Consider the following 22,512-nt stretch of genomic DNA (forward strand, 5'->3'; position numbering starts at 1 on the left):
CTTATAATACTACTAAATAATAATAACCCTGGACAATTCACACAGCACTATCTAGTCCCAGCTAAGTAGAGCTCTGTTCTCATCATAGAACATCAATTCTCTACTAGACAATTGATAGAAATGCTTAAATATTTTCTCTTGTTTAATACATACGTAATAAACATGAAAACACCCAGACCAATTCAAACAATTATATTGTTTAATATAAATGTTTCCATTGTGCGAGGAATCGAATACTCGACCATTGGAAGTAAAGCGGTGTGACAGCTAGACCACAGAGGCTGAGATAAATGAACTATCAATATGTTAGTCAACAGACGAAGATGCGGATAACTGCGAACCTTGACCGATATAAATGCAGTCAAACAAAGCTGATGCGATCCAGAGTTCATATCCATCCAGCAGTGAGTCAGCGCTCGCGACGGAATCGTTTGAATGGAACGATTTTAGAATGCACGCGGAATTCATACGACCGATGCGCTGGCGCAGCCATTTGGCATAGCTTAGTGATTCAGTGTGTCGAGTGTACATTATTCACGCCCACTTTGGCGGTTTAATAAATAAACTATCACGAAAATATGGCTGTATAATGTTTTCTATTATGTTCCCTAACTTATATGTAGGTAGGTTGGAAATGACGGAAAAACATAAATATCCAACCATTTGCAAGGTGACGTTGCACTTTGTGCATTTCCTTTATTTGGAACGATTAACTTTCATGACTCATCATGCAGGGTCATTTCTAACTCTTTTGTGTTTTTTTTTTAAATAATCTGTACTTTTGTAAACATGGACATGCTCATTTGAAAATAATACGAAATGAGTTTCTTGACAGTTCTTTTTAGCTCGAAAGCACTCCGAACTGATGAGTAAAAATATTTATATTTAAGACCTCTCTAAACCCCCGTCCCCCCTTGTAACCCCAACATTTTGTTTTAAAGTATGACGTAATCTAGGAATAAATTAGATTTTTTTATAATTCTGGATATAAAATAAATAAAAATATTACTCACAACTCAAGGACGACGCACATGTACTTCCCCCACTCGTACGCATCGTATAGCTGGATCAGTCGAGGGTGTCGGAGCCTCCTCATCACGTCCACCTCTCTCTCCACGTTGCGCCTTTCATCTCTTCGACTGACGGAGACCAGCTTCGCGGCGAGCTCCAAACCGGTACTCTTCTCCCGACAGAGGTATACTGTGCCGAATTTTCCGCTGTGGAATTAACAGATTATAACATCAGCATTTTTAGCTAATTAAATGGCACCTGATGGTACGTGGTAACCATTGCTATATATATGAACAGCACTACGGACATCATGTTATCATAAAGCCCGTGATACCACTCAAACGCTGACAATCCAGAGGACCATAGTCCTCTTAGATATCATACCACTTATTGTGTAATATCAGGAGGGTATAAAAAGTTATTATATGATAAAATATATTTTTAGGTTGAGATATGGTAATAATTACTGTGTACAGAGTACCTACAAGGAGGCATAACAGTAGTTAGCAATAGGACTGCATATGTATATAACGTGATTATATGATTCACGCCACTACGATTTTTTATTTGTTTATTATTTCTGTGTCATTTAATTTTACCATTGTACAGTAATTATTAAATTTAGATATATGTCCATTTACAGGATCCCTGTATATATGTTTTGTAGTAAAAAAACAATGAAAATTACCAAAATAATAGACGTTACTTTAATACTTCTTAGGACGTTACATTGTTTTATATCTTTATATTCACGTACTTAACTCTATCTGTCACGTTCATTTGCAACTTCCGGTTGTATTTTGAAATATATACATATCTATAATAAAGAGACGAATAAAAAAGACAATGCGGAATTAATTAATTAAAAAAAAATGATTAGCTCTTTTTGTGATAACATCGTAGTGATAAGATAATTTGTATTCGTATGTTATCGATTAGATCCATTAATTTGGAACAATGATATGTATACTTAAGTAGGTACATACGCACTACGTATTCTACGACTATGGTAAATACTAAACGAATATTAATAATATTTAATATGAAGATAGGACGATATGTTTTATTATTAACATCAACTTAGTTATTGATTGAATTTTTATATACATAACTTAATTGTACAACTACAACCTAAAATTAAAAAGCTTAAATATATTAAATACTAAATATTTACCCATGTTTATGGTTATTTACCATAATTTTTTTTTATTGTTAGCTAAACTAAAATATACTACCGTCTCAATGACGGTTTGAAATATGAGTAAAATAGAGAAACATGATTTCTCTGTTATTATAATCTGTGCTATGTTATTTTTGTATCGTTTTTAATTGAAATTATAGAATAAAGACGTTTTTTTTTATTGTAAAATGCTTTAGTTTCCAACACTTACCGTCCAATCTCCGATAGCATGTCGTAGAAGTCGTTGACATCCGTATTCCTTTTGATGGTGACATCTCGGTTCGGGAATGGCGGCTCTATTTCTGTAATGGGAACAAAAATTAGGACTGCATTCTTTAATAATAATATACCTACTAGTGGCTGCTTTACGTGATTTTGTCTACTTTTTTTATATAAAATATAGAATACGTCTGCCCACGTGATACCATTTATCATCACATTAAATTTCATTGAGATCCGTTCAGCGGTTTGGACGTGACATATATCAAACAGACAGACAGACACATATTTTCGCATTAATTTTAAGTATAAATTGTAGACATATATATATGGATATGGAAAATTACAATATAATATAACTTAAGCACAGGATTTTTATTAGATTAGAGCGACACCCATAAGTCGAGGGATATGTAATGTCCAAAAATTTTCAGGAGCTCTAAGGGTGCCTTCTTCCTCCACCATCGGTTTAAGAATATACACATTTGCACTGGATTACTAATAAAGCGACCCCATGATTTTTGGCTAGTAAAAAATCTTATGGTAATCCGACTGGATTTATAAATGTAAATACGAAACAAAAGTAGCAGTAGGCGAGTACTTTTGTTTTATTGTTTGTTGTGTAATTAAGTATATAAAATAATGAATAGTTAATGAAGAAAGAGCTGAGAAAGAGAAAGAGCAAGTTTGAGCGGATATTTTGTAGTATAATATTATTTTCTGTGGACGTTATGTCCACTATAATGTTACTTATTACCATAAACTCTCGCTGCAGACGCCTACATATTATTTTTAGAAATCAAATCCTGTCTATATTTCCTTTGAGGTAAAACTAGCTGCTCCCTAATAAATGGTAGATATATATATTTTTATGCGCATTTGTATTAAATTAATAATAATACTATAAATTAATAATAATAATTGATATAATGCATACCTATTATGCGAAATCTAATCATTACTACTTCTAATATTATAATTTCTTATTACACTATGATGTTTATATGTATTCAATAAATATTTTAGCTCTTACCAGTTTTATAAGACTTTTTAGATATTAATCTATATTCACATTAGAAAGTTGCGTATGTTATAGCCATATATAGAGATAATGTAGATGCGTAGCTTTTTTTAGCTAAATTAGTACTTTAGTTACGATAATATAATAAGTTTACAGATAAAACTTATGCTAAATAAGTTTTGTCAATGTATTATATTTAAGTAGTAACAATATATCTGGCCATGACATTACTAATAATATTAAATTCTGATAAGATATTTGCCATATTGCTGCGTATACAAAACTTATTTCTATATATACTAACTTCATTGTTTACTTGATTGTCAGTCAACTTTAAAATATTATATCTAATCCAGTCTAGTTTTCATGCCTAATTTTTAGCCCGCCGCAATCCATCACCATAGATTTCTACGTGGATATTTTAGGTAGTTCACGATAGAAAGACTAAGTTTACTAATTACAATCTGGTGATACATATAAACGCTCCCGCGACTGCTGAACTATTAAAATATTGACGTTGTACGTTCCTCGTAATACAATCTATCTTTACGTTAAATTTCATTAAAATCCATTTAGCTTTTAGTCGTGAATAAGATAACTCGCAGACAGATATATATTTATTATATTGTATAATTTTATGAATAAAAATATCATCAACAGTTTCTACTTATGACATCAGACGGCGTTAGTGAACAATACAAACGGTTGTTGTTGTCAATACGGTTTAGCACACGGCCTTACTTCCGATGGTCGAGATTGAATTCCTCCCACGGCATTGCAAACATTTGTATTCGTGAGTATGATTATCTGCGTGTTTTCTATGTATAATATGTATGTATATACGAAAAAAAAAATGCCTTTGTATCAATTATATAGTACCCATAACATAAGCTTTAGCTAGCATTACTTGGGTCTAGGTAGGCCTAGGTATGGCGCTCTGTGAATTATCTTGAGATTAATATTATATTATAAATGGCTTTATTAAGATTTTTGATTTTTCTAAACTTTACAGCCGTGGTTAGTAAAAAATAATTATTTTTGTATTTCAGACATGTTATTTATGAATGAACGGTAGAATATACGAGTAGATATGGCGACTGTTTACGACCTTCGAGCTAGCAGCATCCTAGTATCGGATTCTTGGACGCAGTCCGAAAAAAAGCACGTGCTACCAATGACAGACTACTTTTAAATAGGTACAGTAATTGTAGGAAACAATTTGTATTGTAGTTATTAGAAATTAAGATATTGTAATGAATATCGTAATATCTTCATAACCCATTAACAAGTAGTTAGAGACGATTAAAAAAATTTAAAAGGTACAATGTCGTAGCTACATTTGACATAGGTACCTATATTTCGTTCGGGTTATATAAGTATTTGAATTCAACACGTCTGTAACACACAATACCACGTTGTAAGTCTAGTGGAGTCTCTCGGATTAATTTAGTGTATTTGTGTCAATATTATATCTATATCAAAGACATAAACTGACGAAATTGTTTTTGATGTTGGTCATATTTGAACTCACGACCTTCGAGCTTAACTCGGCTTTTAAACAACTAAGCTACGAAGTTCTCAAATGAGCTACAGTCCGCTAATGGGCGATGTAACTTTGAACTGATGTACGTACCTACATAGTTGCACACAACAGCGATGTTTCAAAGTTATTATTGTTTTTAGAATTTGAATAGTCCAAAATTAATACGTTTATTGTAAGTTGAAACATATAATTATTAAAGTTTTAATATTATCACTCATATATAGCAAATAAAAATGCTTAAAATTTTGCCGTAATTTGTACGCAAGTCCAAAGTTACATCGCCCATTGGATCCAAACTGTCCGAAACGCAAACTCTGAGCGGCCCGACATTACGTACGCATTTATTACGTAGATAAGTAAATACCTGCATCAGAAATGTGGAATGCAATGTTTTGTTCTACATTACAACGTCGCATCGTCATATCTACTGTATCAAACAAGGAAATGGGTAATTAGAAATCCCATTTGCTTATATTGTATAGTTACTTTCGCCAACGGCTAGGATTGCAAGATTTATGGCTGTCTTCCGTAGTAGGGTATACAAGCTGTGAAATAGCACAATAAAGTTTGTTTATGTAAACTCTGCGATCTTAAAAGAGAGTATATTAACACGGAAATATTAACTAATTATTTATCAAAAGCTGAACTCTTTGTCATTGTATCTTAAATATGTACTTGCGACTCATCCCGACGTCGACTCGGATGCATTAAATTTTTTTTAATTTCTCGTCTTTTATGTATGTATTATTGATTAAATTACTCTATCTACTGCTGAAAATTTCATTAAAATCCGTTGCATAATTTCAAAGATATAAGCGAACAGACAGCAGTAACGATTTTGTTTTATAAATACTATATGTATATGTACTATAAGATTGTCTGTACTATAAGATTAGGGAAGGTCTATATCCAACAGTATATAAATACAGGCTGAAATAATGACGAAGATTATGATAGTTACAAAGTAATTATATAAAGATTTTTAAATTTATAAACATTACAATATATTATATTCTTGAATATAAATTAAATACACTAATTTACGATATAGTTTTGAAAAATTGTATTCATTGAACGTCAGCAGTCTATGATATGTATGTATATAATTATTACTATTTTTTGTTTTATTAAAGTTACAGTTAAATTTATTTATTCCTACAGGACAATTTTTGTTACGTCTATATATAATGAATCATGCCAAAAACAATACAAGGCAAAATATATAATTTTATGTAAAAATAATACATATATAAATATATATATCTTATCTTACAGTTCATTTCGATTAGCTACTTCAGTTGAACCGACAATAAACTCAAATAATAAATTAAATTTCATGTTATCTATGACAACACTAAACATATACATATATACTTTGTATGCTAACAATACTTATAATATAGTTAAGAAAGCTTGGTAAAAGGTAGCTCAAAGTTAGTCTTGCTACCTCTCTTATGAATTGCCGACTCAACTATATTTTAATAACCAATATTATTAGCTTCATTACACAAATAGTGCTATCTACGAATAGATACATATCTGTACCATAGAGTAGACACATACTCCTTACCATACTGCCATACCATATTGTAGGGTAATCTATTTTTGCGTATTTATTATGCCACTGCTGAGTGTTCAGAGCATTAATAGTGTAAGTACATCTTGTTGGAGATTCAATAAGTAAATAAACTCGTCTTGCTAGCAAAATTTAACAGTGGTACACCGTGCTGCTGTTATTTACACTAGGTAAGCACCTACTACTATTTCTAACTGGTTCCCATAAGGAATGTGGGGGAAAGAAGATTATTAGTAATGTGGACTGATGACCTGACTGCATGCAATTCCTATCATTCTTCTACGGTGGTCCACCAGCGTATACTGTTAGTGCAGGCGGATGCACCATTCCACAATCATTTATTAAAAATATTCCATACAATCCCCTTCTGGGTCTATCTTAATATTTATTCTTAAACTTCCGCGTATATAATATTAGTAAGATATCTTAGTAATATTATATACGGGAATTTTTGTGAGTATGGATAGATGAATGGATGTTTGTTACTCTTTCACGCAAAGATTACTGAATGGATTATAATGAAAATTTACAATAATACAGCTTCTACATCAAAATAACATAAGCTATAAATTTCTAGAAGATGAAACCCTGGTCATTATTAATATGTATATAAATAAATAATAATGAATACATTAGGAATTATATACGGTTACAAACATGAGAGCGATACGTTGAAGAAGATAAATTATATGTAACATCCGTCATTTAATAAATACTACATTTACTAAAAGACGGATGTTACATTTAATTTATCTCCAACGAATCGTTCTCATATATAATTCCAGGCGAATACTGGCAAGCAACTCCACAGCCCTCAACGCCTTCTCCATGCTTTATTCAACAAATATAACAAAACCAACACGTATAAAGTAAACAAAAACAAGCAATTTTTGGCAGTGCCCAGGAATGTGGTATTTTATTTTCGTCGGTAGCTATTTTGTATCGGCGTCGAGACGCGTCCCCAACGCTGACCGATGACAGCTCAGAACGTCTTTAGCCTGAAGTTAACAATCGTGCACACCCATTTTTTTATTACTAGTTGTACTCGCAGTTTTGGGTAAGTGTAGATGCCTTTTTTTCAGACTACCTACTCTAATGCTGTTGGCCTTAGCTGGCCTTTCCACCTTCACCGGATGATAGGAGGAGAGTGAAGATGCCAGTCCAAAACCGCGGAAGGACTTAAATAGCGGCCGAAGACGAACTCGTTACGATTTTATCATATGTAAAAACTAGCTTTATCCCGCCGCTTTGCGTAAGTGCAATAGAGCTTATGGTTCTTGATGATATTGTATACTATTTTGACCTATAACAGTTTTTTTTAAATTATATTTTTCGAGTTTATTCTACAAACAAACATACTTAAGTTTCTATAGACAAACATACAATATACACTGACATTTTTTTATGTAATTAATTTATTATCCCCAGTTAAAAAATGGATATTATTGTTCATTATTATTAGATTTAGTATCTTATATCTACAAATATATCTAGCGACTTATACTTTGCGTTTTTTAAATAAATGTTTTTGATGTGAACGTTACCTAAGGTTGTACGATACGATAAAGGTATACACTAAGGTTAAAGAGTGAGTCATTTACTATGAAATGAAGTAAACATCATCAATAATCAGTAAAACGTCAGGACAGGGCTCGAATACATTGGTTATGAGTTAATTCGTATATACAGTTATTAATTTTATACATTAGTACTTGGGCGATCGAGCTTCGTTCTGTTTTTTTTATTCGCGTTTTTTTTCAATCCATTCACATCTACATACACATCTTTACATAGTATAAAACGAAATCCCGCCGCTGTCTGTTCGCTTATATCTTTTAAATTATATATTTACATTAGATTTTAATGCAAGTGCTATTGTATAGAACAAGCCGAGAAATTCAAATATTTGTAATGCATTCATGCGAAGCTGGGTCGGATCGCTAGTAAAATAAATGTAAAAGCAAAATTGATTGATTGATTGATAAATATGGTGACATTAATAGTGTCTTCAATTAAACATAACATAATAACATTAATATTGTATATTGACTCTATAACTATCGTGTTCGGCCATTGCCCTCCTATTACCTTCATTATCACAAGATGACTGGAAAAGATCTTGTCATTCTTCCAATGATAAGATTATTAACCTAATTAATATAGTTGTTATTTGAGAACATCTCTATTTATTTATTCTTAACAATAACTATTGTCTGGAAATTAAAATACAAAATTATTATCTAAATCTAAGAAAAAATAATAAACCCTCCCTGTGATAATAATAATAATAGTCATCGTGCAATTGAATAAGCAATACTGTGATACTTATCAAATTATTCTTCGGTGAAATAAACTCCATTAACATATCAAATAGATGTGAGAGACAGCACCGCGGTAGTAGGTTCATCACCCATCTACATTAGACTTCTTATCCTGTAATTCCATTGCTTAATTGTACACACCCCACATCCGAAATACAGCTTATAAAGCAAGCTGCTAGGCAACTGAAATAGTTGAGTCAGAGATAGGTACATCTTATTTATTTATGGGTTTGGTTATTGTCACTGCTTTAGACCTGCAGTACTGCGACCTACATATATAGTGCTCGCCCTTTTTTCAAAGATCGCCACCTAGAACCGTTAGGGACAAGAATTGAAGGATATTCTTAGGAGCAATGGTTTTTTCAGGATATAGTGTATACTTTTCAAAGGAGATATTTCGTTTATGCATGAGTAGGCTACAACCACATGTCGGAAGTGATGTGTAGTGGAGTTTCATAGTGGGTACCGATTGACCGACTGTACAAATTCTACCTCGTTAACAATAGTGCAATTGAATGTTTATAAACAAATTTTATGCATTAATATGGTGAACTTACCCCCAACAGGGTCCGTTTCGTCCACGTGGATCATGTTTAACGATCTGCAACAAAATAGATGAACATTTTTTATCTAGAAATGATATTAACAAGACACATATTAACAAGACCGTGATTCATTTTACTTATAGCAGAGTATCCCTAAGTACCTATTTTAATTATTTCGACAACTTTATCCCCCATATAGTATATATTAACATATATATAAAATAATAATAATAATTGTTTTTGTGGTTACAACACTAATGCAGTAGGCCAGTAACTTAGACCAGTAGTCATAGTTCATGATGGTGGATTGCATATGACACCCGACAAAAATCTTAAAATTATATATGTAAATTCTAAAATATTTAGTTAATAACAATATCCGTAATATCCCTCCTGCTATTAAATATTTCATTGATTCGTTAACTCATAAGCAAAAATTGAGTTTAATTACTTTCTTATATTATCACCTTACTCGAGACTTCGTTGTCTTTTGTTACATAAAACACTGTCCCCTTTCTCGTAATATTGATTAATGCATGGGTATGCATGCACCAAGTGCATCAAAGATACAACTAAAGAGTAAATGGGTCATCTATTTACAAACGACCATATGTCTACATTATAACACATTGCATCATATTCTTTACGACTTTGCGATATTATTTCAGTTGTACTAATTATTAGCTTTTTTAATTCTAAGTATCTTCTGCCTGGCTACACCAGTCTCAGCGCTTTCAGTCGCCTAGGAGCTTGCTTTTAACATGCGTTTGAAGATATTCGGAGAAATGTAGTAATGATATTAGGGTACAGCAGGAGCACGGTCTCCTGCGAGCCCTTGTGAGCCGCCGGGTATGAGCTACGAGGCTACGCTCTTTTTATCTTTTAAGATAAAGAAGCGTAACACCGTAGTACTCCGGAATGAAAATGAATGCGATTCCACTAATTCCATAACGACTTGATATTCGTGGAGCAACATAAATATGTAGATGACGGTTGTTTGTTACCATCAGTTTGCATGTTTGCCCTTTGATAAAAAATCCTTTCAATAATAGAGAGAACACTTAATACATTATTATTTTATGCTCATTTCTCTGTGTATGGGCATGTAATGCGTACGAATGAAGATAATATTTTAAGAAAGGTGTTACATATGAATGTGGATGACTATAAGGGCAGAGAAAGGCCGAAAAAGTGATGGATGGACTGTGTGAAAGATGATATGTTAAGAACAGGGAGTAATACATATTACGCCGACCCCAAATAAATAGGATAAGGAAGAAGCAGATGATGATTCTCCTTACTTCATATTAGTGAATAAGTATTTTTAAATAACTGGTATGGCAAGCAAGGTGAATGTCGTAAATAGGTAATTACATAATATCACGAGTTTGTTTGATAACGAGATAATCGTTATCACATAAAAATACAACGAGATTGGAACAGCACACGTAAAGTTGATTAAAAATATAAAAACTGGGAGATTAAACGACGACGAAGCGACAAATGGGGCAAGGTTGTGTAGTGTATCGACGTTGAAGCTAGAAACAACCTATATAATTTACAAGTGGTTAGTTCGATATTATTTGCAATGCACAGAACGTAAAGGATTTTATCCTTCGAAGCTGTAAGAGACTGCTACCGCCAATCCAGTACTAGAAATTCGAAATAAATTGTCTTTACCGCTGGCGGGTACAACATAAATGAAACCATATATTTACATTTTAAATTTGAATTTTGTTTGAAGGTTGATTGGAAATTTTTTTATTGCTATAATTAGGTTTGGATATTGTTTACATTGTCGGCCTTGGTCCAGGGGTTCAGCACGCCATTATTTCCGATAGTTGCGGGTTCGATTCCTCGCATAATCCAATTGTACTTATGGGTGTGATTGTTATTTATTGGTATCAGTGTTTTTTGTATAAATACATAATATATAATACGTACGTATTTACATAAAAAAAATGTATTTTAGTATTTCTATCAGTTGTCTAGTGCCCACAATACAATTAGTGAGACTAGACAGCTCTATGTGAATTGTCCTAACCTAGAGTTGTTGTGTTATTTTCACATCAAATATCATTAAGATCTTATTATTGAATATAATAAATGCTTATACCATATTAATGTAAAAAAAACTGCCAATTATAAAAAAAAATAAGATAGACATCTCTATGCATTTATGTGCAATAGTGGGTCAATTACAGACACCATATAACTAACGAGATTAAATCTTTATGTGTGTATTATGCAGATTGATTTCAACGTGCTTGATAGTACAAAAGGTCGACGGCTTGACCATTGGCTTGACCGCATTCGAGATAAACGAGAAAATATTATATTGCACGTGGTACTACAATGTATGTACGTCTAGTTGCACAATATTTCAATAAATTTTCCATGTACAGAAAGTATTGTTTATATGGAAAATATCTAAATATTTGTTTGCCTTATTATTACTATCTAAAAGAAATTTACATCCTCCCAGTCTGGAACAGCCTGTATATTTGATTGTGTAACATATCTGTTTACTATGTAGATGTTAATCAATCAATTGTCAATGATTTCCTGCAGTTAATTTTTTTAAACATTTTTTTAATTGCGTAAATATTGTATTTTTTTTAATAATATAAATCCCATTCTATTTTAATAATAAACATGAAATTTTTGGATTATGAACAACTGAAAAAAAAATGTACTGAAAAAATGTTTGTGGTCTACAGAGAGCATATGCAATATGCTCTCTGAAGACCACGAACAGTACACAAATGACATAACCTGACTTACATTTTCAATTTTATAAATCTTAGGTAAGGTATATCTAGGATTTATAAAGCTATGACTATTGGCAGTATGGCCAATGCTCTTTGCCTATTTGAATTCAACGGATTCTGAAAAACATCATTTAAATAGATACGATTACATAGTTAAGTTGTATTATGCTTTTATGTTTAAAAAAATAGGTAACTGTTGAAATACAAGTGAGCTATTAAATGATGTAAAAATACTAGATGCTCCAATATCTTTGTTTATAGTCGGCTGTACTGACCTTGTCCGAGTAAAATCATGACGTCTTTTATGTTCATTAATCCTATAAACATATTAAAACTGTAGTGCGTTTAATTTCTTCTTCTTTCGTCGTAAACATTTTTTTTATTTATGATAATGTTATGGTGCAGCCGCTTGCGCTGACGGTTTAGGCTGACGGGGCATCGGTGGAGGATGATAAGATGAGCATGAGGCCAGTTTGCCCATCGTGGCAAATTCACTAGGCAATTATCATTATGGTTTCCAGGGAGAATCGCGTGGAGGTCAACCTGACATGGTACATTGATAGCATTCATTAGTCCACATTATAGTCACAACTATTAACAGAGTGGTCATGGCTTTCATAATGGTATCAGTGTATTCTCTTTATTGTCCTCCTTTATTAAGTGTTTTTATAGCATAAGTGGCAAAAGAGCTTGCGGCTCACCTGATGCCGCCACCCATAAGCACCCGCAACACTAGGAGAATTGCCGCCTTCAGCCTTTCAGTCAGCCTTTTAAGAAGGAATAAACTCTCTTCTTGAAGGTTTCAATAATAATGTTTAGTCAATTTAAATAATATTTAATTACCTATCCTTTTTCTCCATCTTCATTGAAATCGATTTAGTAATAGAGTCAATTGTAGGAGTATTATTTTTACACAATTATTCTACTAACAGCACTAACACACAAGACATTAGTCAACTAAATAGGTATACACTTTATCTAAAGTAACGTGATAGTATATAGGCGACATTTACCACTCAGGTAGGCCACCAACTAGTAAGCGTTCCTATTACATAAAAATAAAATTCTAAAAAAGGAAAGATTTGATTTTCATTTTTAATGGATACTCAAAAATCAATAATTTTAAAAACACTTTCATTTATGGGAACCTAAATGATTAGCAAGCGCCATGGACAGTACTTATTAAAAATATATATAAGTACTATCTTAATAATATTATTTATTATATTAATGTTATTAATACATTTATTAATATTATTATAAAGACGAAAGTTTGTAAGTATGGATCTCTGTTACTCTTTCACGCAAAAACTACAGTACGGATTTTGATGAAACTACAGAATATATACTTTATTATTACTATACTTATGTAAAAAAGAGAGATATATATATACTTAGTGTAAATTATCTTGAATGGCTATCCGAGAAGTCATATGTAGATAAGGACAAAGCGATACAAAAGTCGTTTGGTTTCAAATTTAAAATCAATTTTAAAATTTAACAGAAAAGTTTTACATAAAATTTATACAATTATTAAACAAAATATAAAATATTTATATAACCTTCATGTTTCATACAAAATATAACATTTCATGAGACACTTTGTTTATCTATATATCAATGTATATATGTGTATTATATCTATCACTATCTACCCATATAATCATATCTACCATCTAAATATTTCAAAATAGCATCGTTTACACAATTTTCGGAAATGATAAAAACTTACAGCTGTTGCTTGGTTTTCTTCAAAACTCCTAATGGACTCATCTCAGTGTTAAGCCGATATTAAACTCGCTAACCCAGTATTGCGAATTAATCACACTCCACTACTCCAACACTTGCCCTATAAATTCCACGCGTCAAATATTTGGAACTCGAGACTGGAACTAGATCGGATTCCATGAAAATATCATTTAATACATGCTCTATAAAAGTACGGAATTATTAAAACACTTCACATTTTATGCACACTTTCCTGAGACAGTTTAAAAAATAGAATTAAAAAGTTAATATATTTTAAATTTGTTCCAAAGACCAGCACTTTCGACTGTCAATTTAAAAATATATATTTTATTTTTAAATTTCCTTCGAAGACTACTGTCAAGGAAGTGTTAATTGGCACTGAATCTAATTGATTCTGAGTGGTGCATTGATTCGTCCGTCAATCGCTAAATTGGCATCAAAGACCGCATACATTACTCATTGCTAACTTGGAGACCATACGTCATCGACACTGCTATGGATAGCACTATCAATGAATTAATATGCGCAATTCGTATACCAAATGATTTATAAACATTATTTTTACATAACCTTCCTAATAATAATATGGAATGAACAATTTACACAGCGCCATCTAGTCCCAAAGTAAGCAGTGCTTGTATTAGGGGTATTAGATAACTGATATAAGTAATAGATTTTTTTTTTCTAAATAATACATTATACACACCCAGACCGATACAAACAATCATACAAATCTTGTACATGTGGATAACATTTGCAAGGTTATTAAAAATAATTCCATCATTGTTAGTAGGTACACATTTACGCCGCACAAAAATATTAATCATTATTTTATCTGAGATATATATAATGTATATGTATTCCTATATATATGATATTGGTGATAAAATATAGATTGTGCATATCGATATATGTGTCTGCTTAATTACATTTTTATGCAATTTCAATCAATACTTGCTTCTTACTATATCTAATTAGATTTGTATTATTAATTAATGTAAATCATAAAGGCATTAATACGAAGTTTTATAAAATTCGACACTGCATTTAATTAATTGCATGCATTAAATTAATTAAAATCGAGCCACATATGTAACAACATAAAATGGTTCTTAAAAAAAATATTGCATTTCACACAAAATATATTTTAGTTTGCACATGAGTCCAACACTTTGAATAAATAGATAAATTGAATAATAAAAAATAAATGTATTTTAGTATTAATACAATAGTGTGGAGATTCATACAAATACTATTTTATTTTTAGTGGTAATAAAGAACATAAGTGACAAATTTCAAATGAGGAATATAAAATTTAATATACACGCTGCTCGCTGAATATGGTTTTCATAGATTATTTCTATAACGATTAATAAATTGTCTAATAAAGTGACTAATGTTATATAAATATAAAAACACATTATTTTCAAATTAGGAAACTAAAATTGGTGTTTATAATCTGACTTCGTAAAGGAGAATGTTACGAGTTCATCGACCCGAATGTGCTTTCCAAACTCGTTTCTCGAAAAAAAGCACACATGAAACGCTCTTGTTGGGACTGTGTTGTACAGTTGTCCAAGATATCAGACTTGCGTCACTTTAAACAAAATAACGTTTTTATGAAACTGCTACCAATTTTTAGCACTGCATATTTGCAAACAACTCTTTGCATAGACCGCTTCACTTAGAAAGGAACTATTTGTGGGAAACTGTTTCGTTATTTGGAACCATTACAGTATTATTTGGTAGTTATTTAGTTAGTAGGTACAGGTTTGGTTTCGATCCCTATACGATGCCTACTGTTTCAACTTCTTGTTAATTAGGTACTCTGTAAAGACGCTGCCATGCTCAAGGTGGGAAGGGCATTGATATAATCTGTTAAGGTTCTATGTGGTTTCCCTGTAAACCATCGTTATAAAATTGTAAATTTGTCACGATGGGCTAACTGACCTAAACTCATGCTCATCTTATCATCCTACACTGGTACTTTGCTAGGGTAAAACGCAGGCGGGTCCACCATTCCATTATCATCAATTAAAAAAAAACAACTATTATGTCATTTCCTTCATAAACTTATATATAGCTAACTCTTTATTGTGTTCAATCTTTTGGTTAATTCGATGTTCAATGTGTTCAAAACTAATATAGATGTTGTACCTATATTTTTTGTGGTCGCTATAAAAGGCGATGTTTATTGTCATCACTCATGTAACTACATAATGAACTGTTAGACATATAATGTGTGCTTCTATTTATGGTCTATAGCCATCTGAGACGGAGACAAATCATTCATACCAAATTAAAAGAAAGGTTCGCTTGTCACTTCTATACTTTGGTTTTATTTTCTGCCAATAAAATATTTTAAAACGAACCTCTGTGTAATCCTTTTAAAATATTTTAAGGATTACATAGAGGTTCTTTATTATATTTAGGCACAGCTTCGTGTTCCTTTATGGCATACTGTAGAGATGAAACAAAATAAAAAATTAAACTAAGAATTAAATAATAATTATATTAAATATGGAAATGTAGCATTATAATTTTATCTCGTCGGAAATAAATAAATAAACATCAAAAAGTTTACTCAAATGACACTCCCTGGTAGATAATTTGTTTACCTATATCCTTTGCAGATATGCACTGCTCTTAAATACATTATGCAGACATGCATTGAAATTTGGGTACATAAGCATAGTTCTATAAAACAATACTATAATAATGAATACAATAGTTATTGGGTTTATTTTTATTTCTGCAGAAGTGCCATTTCTTTCGATCGGTATGCAGACCCGTGGCCGGAGCGCGACGGCGCCGTCCACGGGCTATTTCTGACCAGACGTTATCTTCATCGAAAACTGTATGTTACTGCCACGCGGAGAAATTTAATTTCACGAATTAATAAAGTTACTATGAACATAAACAATATGTATTTATGTTTTTTTTATTTTCTATTTCATTTTTGATTAGAACAATAGAATTTAATCTTTTTTTTATGTAACTGCAATGGCTAACAAGTTAACGAGTCATCTGATTGTAAGTGGTAATTGATGTCTATATATTCATAAACAACACCTCGGCTCCATGATATCATGTGACACATGACACCACTTATGCGTTGCCATTCCGAAGGAATAAGCTATACTGCGTCAGTGTCCTATAGTTTCTCTTATAATAATCTTACAATGCCAGTCCAGAGTCACAACGCGAGTTTCTAGGGTTATGAAGGAGGACTACTGGCCTAAAGGGCTGGTGTATCGGGGATCGGGGATATATTTATATTTTTATTACATATGTGTATTAGTAAATAAGGTATTTATAATACGGGCTATTAGTAGCCTCGAATAAGGCAAGCTGCTTTACGACGGAAATAACTAGGTGCGATAGCTAGATAGATCTCCCTCACAGACAACTTTTTTCAAAGGCAAACCTCAATAAAATTGGTGAAAGAACCTCTTTTCATTTGCGTTTTGAACCCTAAAAACGAAAAATAATGTAGTTATAATTATATAAGTCACTTCAAGTTCAATTAATTTTGACATTTGCAAAATTAAAAAGCGGTCTAGAATATTTTTTGGTGTATGCAATTATACGAGAACTGAATATATAATAAAATAGAAACTTATCCAAAATATAAGTTTCGTAAGATATATGCTAATTACGTAGACTTTCATAAGGCAAATGTTAACCACGTAAACAAGGACACGAATTAATACGATTTATTATAATAATATCAACAAATTGATGATTGTGTATTTATTAATTTTATTTTGTACCTATTTTTGATAATTACTAGTAGATTGCAGAAGCCGAAACTTATATATTGACATGGAAATATTGTTAACCTGTTTTCTATAAATATAATGTAGTTGAGGTAAATGTAAGTAATCAATTATATTAATAAGGTAATAAATACATAATATAAGAATAATGTTTATTTATTTCATAACCTATTTACAATACAAGTTATAGATTACTAAATAGTAGGTAATAAAATTATCCCTATTTCGTATATTACAATATAATTAATATTACCTATTCCGGTAAACGTTGTTTACCCATATAAATTAATATCGCTATTAAAAAATAGGGGTTGATGGTACAAGGGTGAAAATTTAGGATTGCGTCTATATTTTACAAGCGAATCATAAATAAAATAAAGAAAAAAATTATGTAAAAAAAATATTGAATATTGTTTTTGGGGTGAGCCACCCTTATCAGTTAAGATAACCTATCCTTAGACCTATAATCCTATTCTCAAGCGAAACGAATATAAAATTTTATCAAAATCGGCTCAGAAGTTAGGATTCCTCCGCAGACAAACAACGTGACACAATTTTTTTATATATTAACATAATAAATGCGAAGATTTGTCTGTTTGTTGCCTTTTCACGACTAACGACTAAACGTCTAAACGGATCTTAATAAAATTTGATGTTAAGCTAAGTACCACGAGGTCGGACCATGTATATATGTCTATCTTTAATCTTAGAAAAAGCAGCGGAAGTCAGGGGCAACGTCTAGTTAATCCATAAATGTTATAGGGAAGTGTTGCCATTTTTAGACTTCCGAATCAAAAAGGTGGGTCGGAATCCTTATGGTACGATTATGTCGGTCTGTCCATGAATCAATTAATAATTTCTGATTTTGGATCAGCCGTTATTAATGATTTGAAAAATATAAAAATATAAAGTACTATTAGGTTATTATTTTTATTATTAACTAGCTGTACCCGCGACTTCGCCGCGTGCAATTAAATATTATTTTTCTAAAATAAAAGTAGCCTAATTCACTCCTTATTATATCAGCTACCTGCCAATAAAAGTCCCGTTAAAATCGGTCCAGCCATTTCAGAGATTAGCCGGAACAAACGGACAGACAAAAAATATAAAACAAAATAAATGTTATTTTGGTGTATGTACCGTATTTATATTCATATGCCTGTAGTAAAAAACGGTTATATGAATATTACAAACAGACACTCCAATTTTATTTATATGTATAGATTATTCCATTTTGAAATATTTTCAATTAATCAATTTTTGTATGCTTTGACATATAATTGTATGAAACATGGCCACGTTGCGTTCTAATACATTTTGTACAAGTTTGTAAGGTTTAGTGAAGGGTGATATTCGATATAAAGACTTAAATAAAATCATCTGGTGTTACTAGACTGGTAGGTATCTAGTATTACCCACGGCATTGACATGCCATCAGTTCAATATCTTTGGTTGAAATTGATATTGATAATTTATGATAGGAAGGTGGAAGGTTGAAGATAATTTATGATACATACAAATGACCTTTTAAATCTTTAACAATCAATTTAAAAAAAGAGCAGATTTGTTAATTGTTAATTTTTATGTGTAACAAGTACTAAATCTACACATTGAAATAAATTTGGTCGTATTAGAATGGCCTAAAATTATCTTCTGCATGGAATCCAGTCATAAATAAATTTAAGCATAATTCAGTAGCATCAACAATCGATAAGTGTACGGATACCGTGAGTACTGTGTGTCGCGAACTTTCGTTGAACAATCTTGTGACGGTAGATGAAAAATCTGCTGTCACCTGTCTACAATGAGATCGCTGTTGCTCCAGTCAGCTCGTGACCACGGCTAGTGCAACCTAGTCGAAACGTCGAGAGAGGTAAATACCTTTATTTGCCATAGAATTATTTATATTAAGGCCCGGTTAATAATTTAAATATTTAATTTGATGATTTGATTTTGATTTTTTGATGATTGTTTATGCATCAACGGATTATACTTGCCTGTTAGTGCAATATTAATGTTATTAAGACAAAATTCAGTTCTTCTATATAACAATTTTTAGGGCACCAGACCCTGCTTTAACGCTGGTGGAACATCAGAAGAGGCTGAAAGGACGAGGATGAAATCAGAACAATTACTCCACTGTGCTGATTTCAACACAAATTAACCTCAATCTTTTTCAGTATATAGAGAATAATTGCGTGGTGTTCAGCCCGATATAGTAGGTACATTGCTAGTAGTCTATGATCTAAATTACTAACATCCCTCTCCCTTATATAACGAATAGCCCTTATTTACGAATAAAATCTTCTATTCGATACTCTTGTTTCTATTTAATTTTTATTAGACTTGGATGGCTTGAACATTGTGGTATTGATTAACTCGCTGATTTTGTTATTGATGAATTCAACTGGCTATTCCAAATGAGCCAAACAATAGCTCGTTTAGAATATACCTACAGTTGTGCATCTGTCAATCATGTTTTGTTAATAAAAACAATAAAACAGACTTGTTTATTCAAAGGATGACGAATATACTCGCATGTCAATGACATTTAGGCATTTATTTAAGTAACTTGTTCTTACGGAAGGATACATTTAAGAGACGCCATTTAATAGTTACGCCAAGCTTAGACCGCATTTTGCATAGTAGTCTATAGTGAACTTACTGGTTTTGGCCTACACTTCATAATTATTAAAATCGTTTGTCCAAGTGCCGGTTCTGGAGGCATTTGTCTTCGTTCCAAAACGTTCCAAAACTTTGGAAGCCATCAGGTGCCGCCAGCGACGAGCATGCCATAGCGCATGACGCGCCCTTTTAGAGACCCTTTTGGAACGCTATAACTCTACTGATTACGAAGCATGTCCCAAAATCAATAATTTCACTGTTGACCACTATGCAAAACACAGGCTAATTTATATGACTTTGGCGTTACACTTTGTCAGAAAACTTATTAAATTCGAGCCTTTGACAGTTCACGTATTCAGTCAGGACAACAACTGTCCGATCAGCTAGTTTGTTAATGAATTAACTTGTCATTGAAATGTATTCTTATGAACCAAGTGAACAAGCTTTAACAGGAATCAATTTTGAATTTGCAATTCTTATCACGTACGATTGTGCTGTCAGACAACGTGAGCGGGTTTAATTTTCGCAAACATATGTTCGATTCCACGAAGCATAAAGTACTTGTATATTATTTATACAGAAACAAAACGACTTCAAAAGGGAGGAAGTTGTCAATTAACTTGAATTTTTGGAAGAGCCGTATACATTTTTTTATGTAACAGTAATGGTAAACAAGCTGACGTAATGGTAACTAGTCATTCAAGACGACTAAAATCTTACCAAAGTACGTACTTACTTAAAGATATTATTGCTTAAAGTTCTTAAAGTCTGTGCTAAAAGTTTGTGATTATGGATGAATAATGGATAAGGATTTTGATGAAACTTTACATCAAAATAACACATAGGCTATAATTTAAAAAGATATTATGTAAATTGGGTGAAATGTAATGATAAACATCAAGTAAGTGTGAAGCAGATGAAGTTGTGCCATTAAACTAGTTATCGATAAATTCCAATCTTTACACATTGTCTTAATGAATTAAGGTCACTAAGATGCTGTGTTATTGCTATTTATTGTTCTCGACTCCGTCGTGACAAAGTAGAAGCAAAAGTATTCAAATGGTACCGCCCATTTCAGTCATATTTTGAACCGACTTCAAAAAGAGGTCGATGTTCTCTATTAGTCTGTACTTATTTTTAAATTTTTAGTGTGTATTTGAAAAATGTTGCTTCACATATAATTTAATTACGATCTCACGAGTAGTTCTTTAGTTATAGGTTATACTTGGTTTTGACTTCTATTTGTTGCTGTCTGTGCTAAAGGCAACCATTTTTTTCAATTATATATTATATCTCAATAAAAGCAGGGTAAGTCGAGGTATATAGCTAGATCTATTTAAAATAGAAATGTAAGGAACAATTTTAATTAAAATTGTCGGAAATGATAGAAGCTATCATTATAATAATCTCCTTAATTAATATGATATTTTTTTATTTTAAATTTGATTCCCCATACAAAGCTTCATGCCCTTCATTTTTCATTATAGAATGCAAAGGTCCAAGTCCAATCAATTTCTATACCTAAATTAATAATTTTGTAATTTTGGCTTGAAGAGGTACCTAACCGATAGGCAGACAAGCAAAAATTGTGTTGCTGAAAATTGGAATGAATACTAAATAATAATAAATAAATTAATCGCTTGCAAACATCAAGTAATTTTGCAGACAATAGACTCGTCTAAGTAAGTATTTGTTTAAGTAAGTAACGTTTTTATTATCCAGATTTTATTTCGAAATTTTCGTACATAAAGTAATTAGTCATTAGAAAATATAACTATATAGGGTGTTAATTGTCTACAATAGATTCCCTTGTGCAGGCTTTGTACGCTACGACAATGATAGAACTTAAGTAGAAGAGATCTCTTATAGATCCTCCTTTGCTAACAATATTTCTAATATTCATTTATATTATGTATTTAAATGTGCAATGAAGAATGTATGCATATAATATTTCTTCTCTATGTGGACTCATAACCCCATTACTAGCAGTGTACCATGTCAGGTTGACCTGCACGCGGTTCCCCCTGGGAACCATCGTACATTCCCGGCGAATTTGTCACGTTGGGCTAACTGATCTGACTTCATGTTCATCCTATCATCCTCCACAGGTGCCCATTTCATTATCATCCTTTAAAAAAAATATTTCGTTTTGTGTAGGTGTATATATACCTT

The 22,512-nt window shown here is 31.8% G+C and overlaps 1 protein-coding gene across 1 annotated transcript in view; it reads right to left on the bottom strand.

The window, feature by feature from the left end:
* The window catches only part of LOC131842231 (myosin light chain kinase, smooth muscle-like), a 40,529-nt gene that overhangs the window by 16,707 nt on the left and 1,310 nt on the right, over positions 1-22,512 (bottom strand). Inside the window, exons 2-4 of the mRNA XM_059190766.1 lie at positions 9,429-9,472; positions 2,403-2,493; positions 1,014-1,217 (exon numbers count right to left, since the gene is read on the bottom strand). Coding sequence (XP_059046749.1) covers positions 1,014-1,217; positions 2,403-2,493; positions 9,429-9,462 — 329 coding nt within the window. The 5' untranslated portion in view covers positions 9,463-9,472. The remainder of the gene's footprint in view (positions 1-1,013; positions 1,218-2,402; positions 2,494-9,428; positions 9,473-22,512) is intronic.

This window comes from Achroia grisella, unplaced genomic scaffold (genome assembly GCF_030625045.1).
Source record: "Achroia grisella isolate CSIRO2021 unplaced genomic scaffold, CSIRO_AGI_Agris_v1 utg215, whole genome shotgun sequence".
Classification (NCBI taxonomy): domain Eukaryota; kingdom Metazoa; phylum Arthropoda; class Insecta; order Lepidoptera; family Pyralidae; genus Achroia; species Achroia grisella.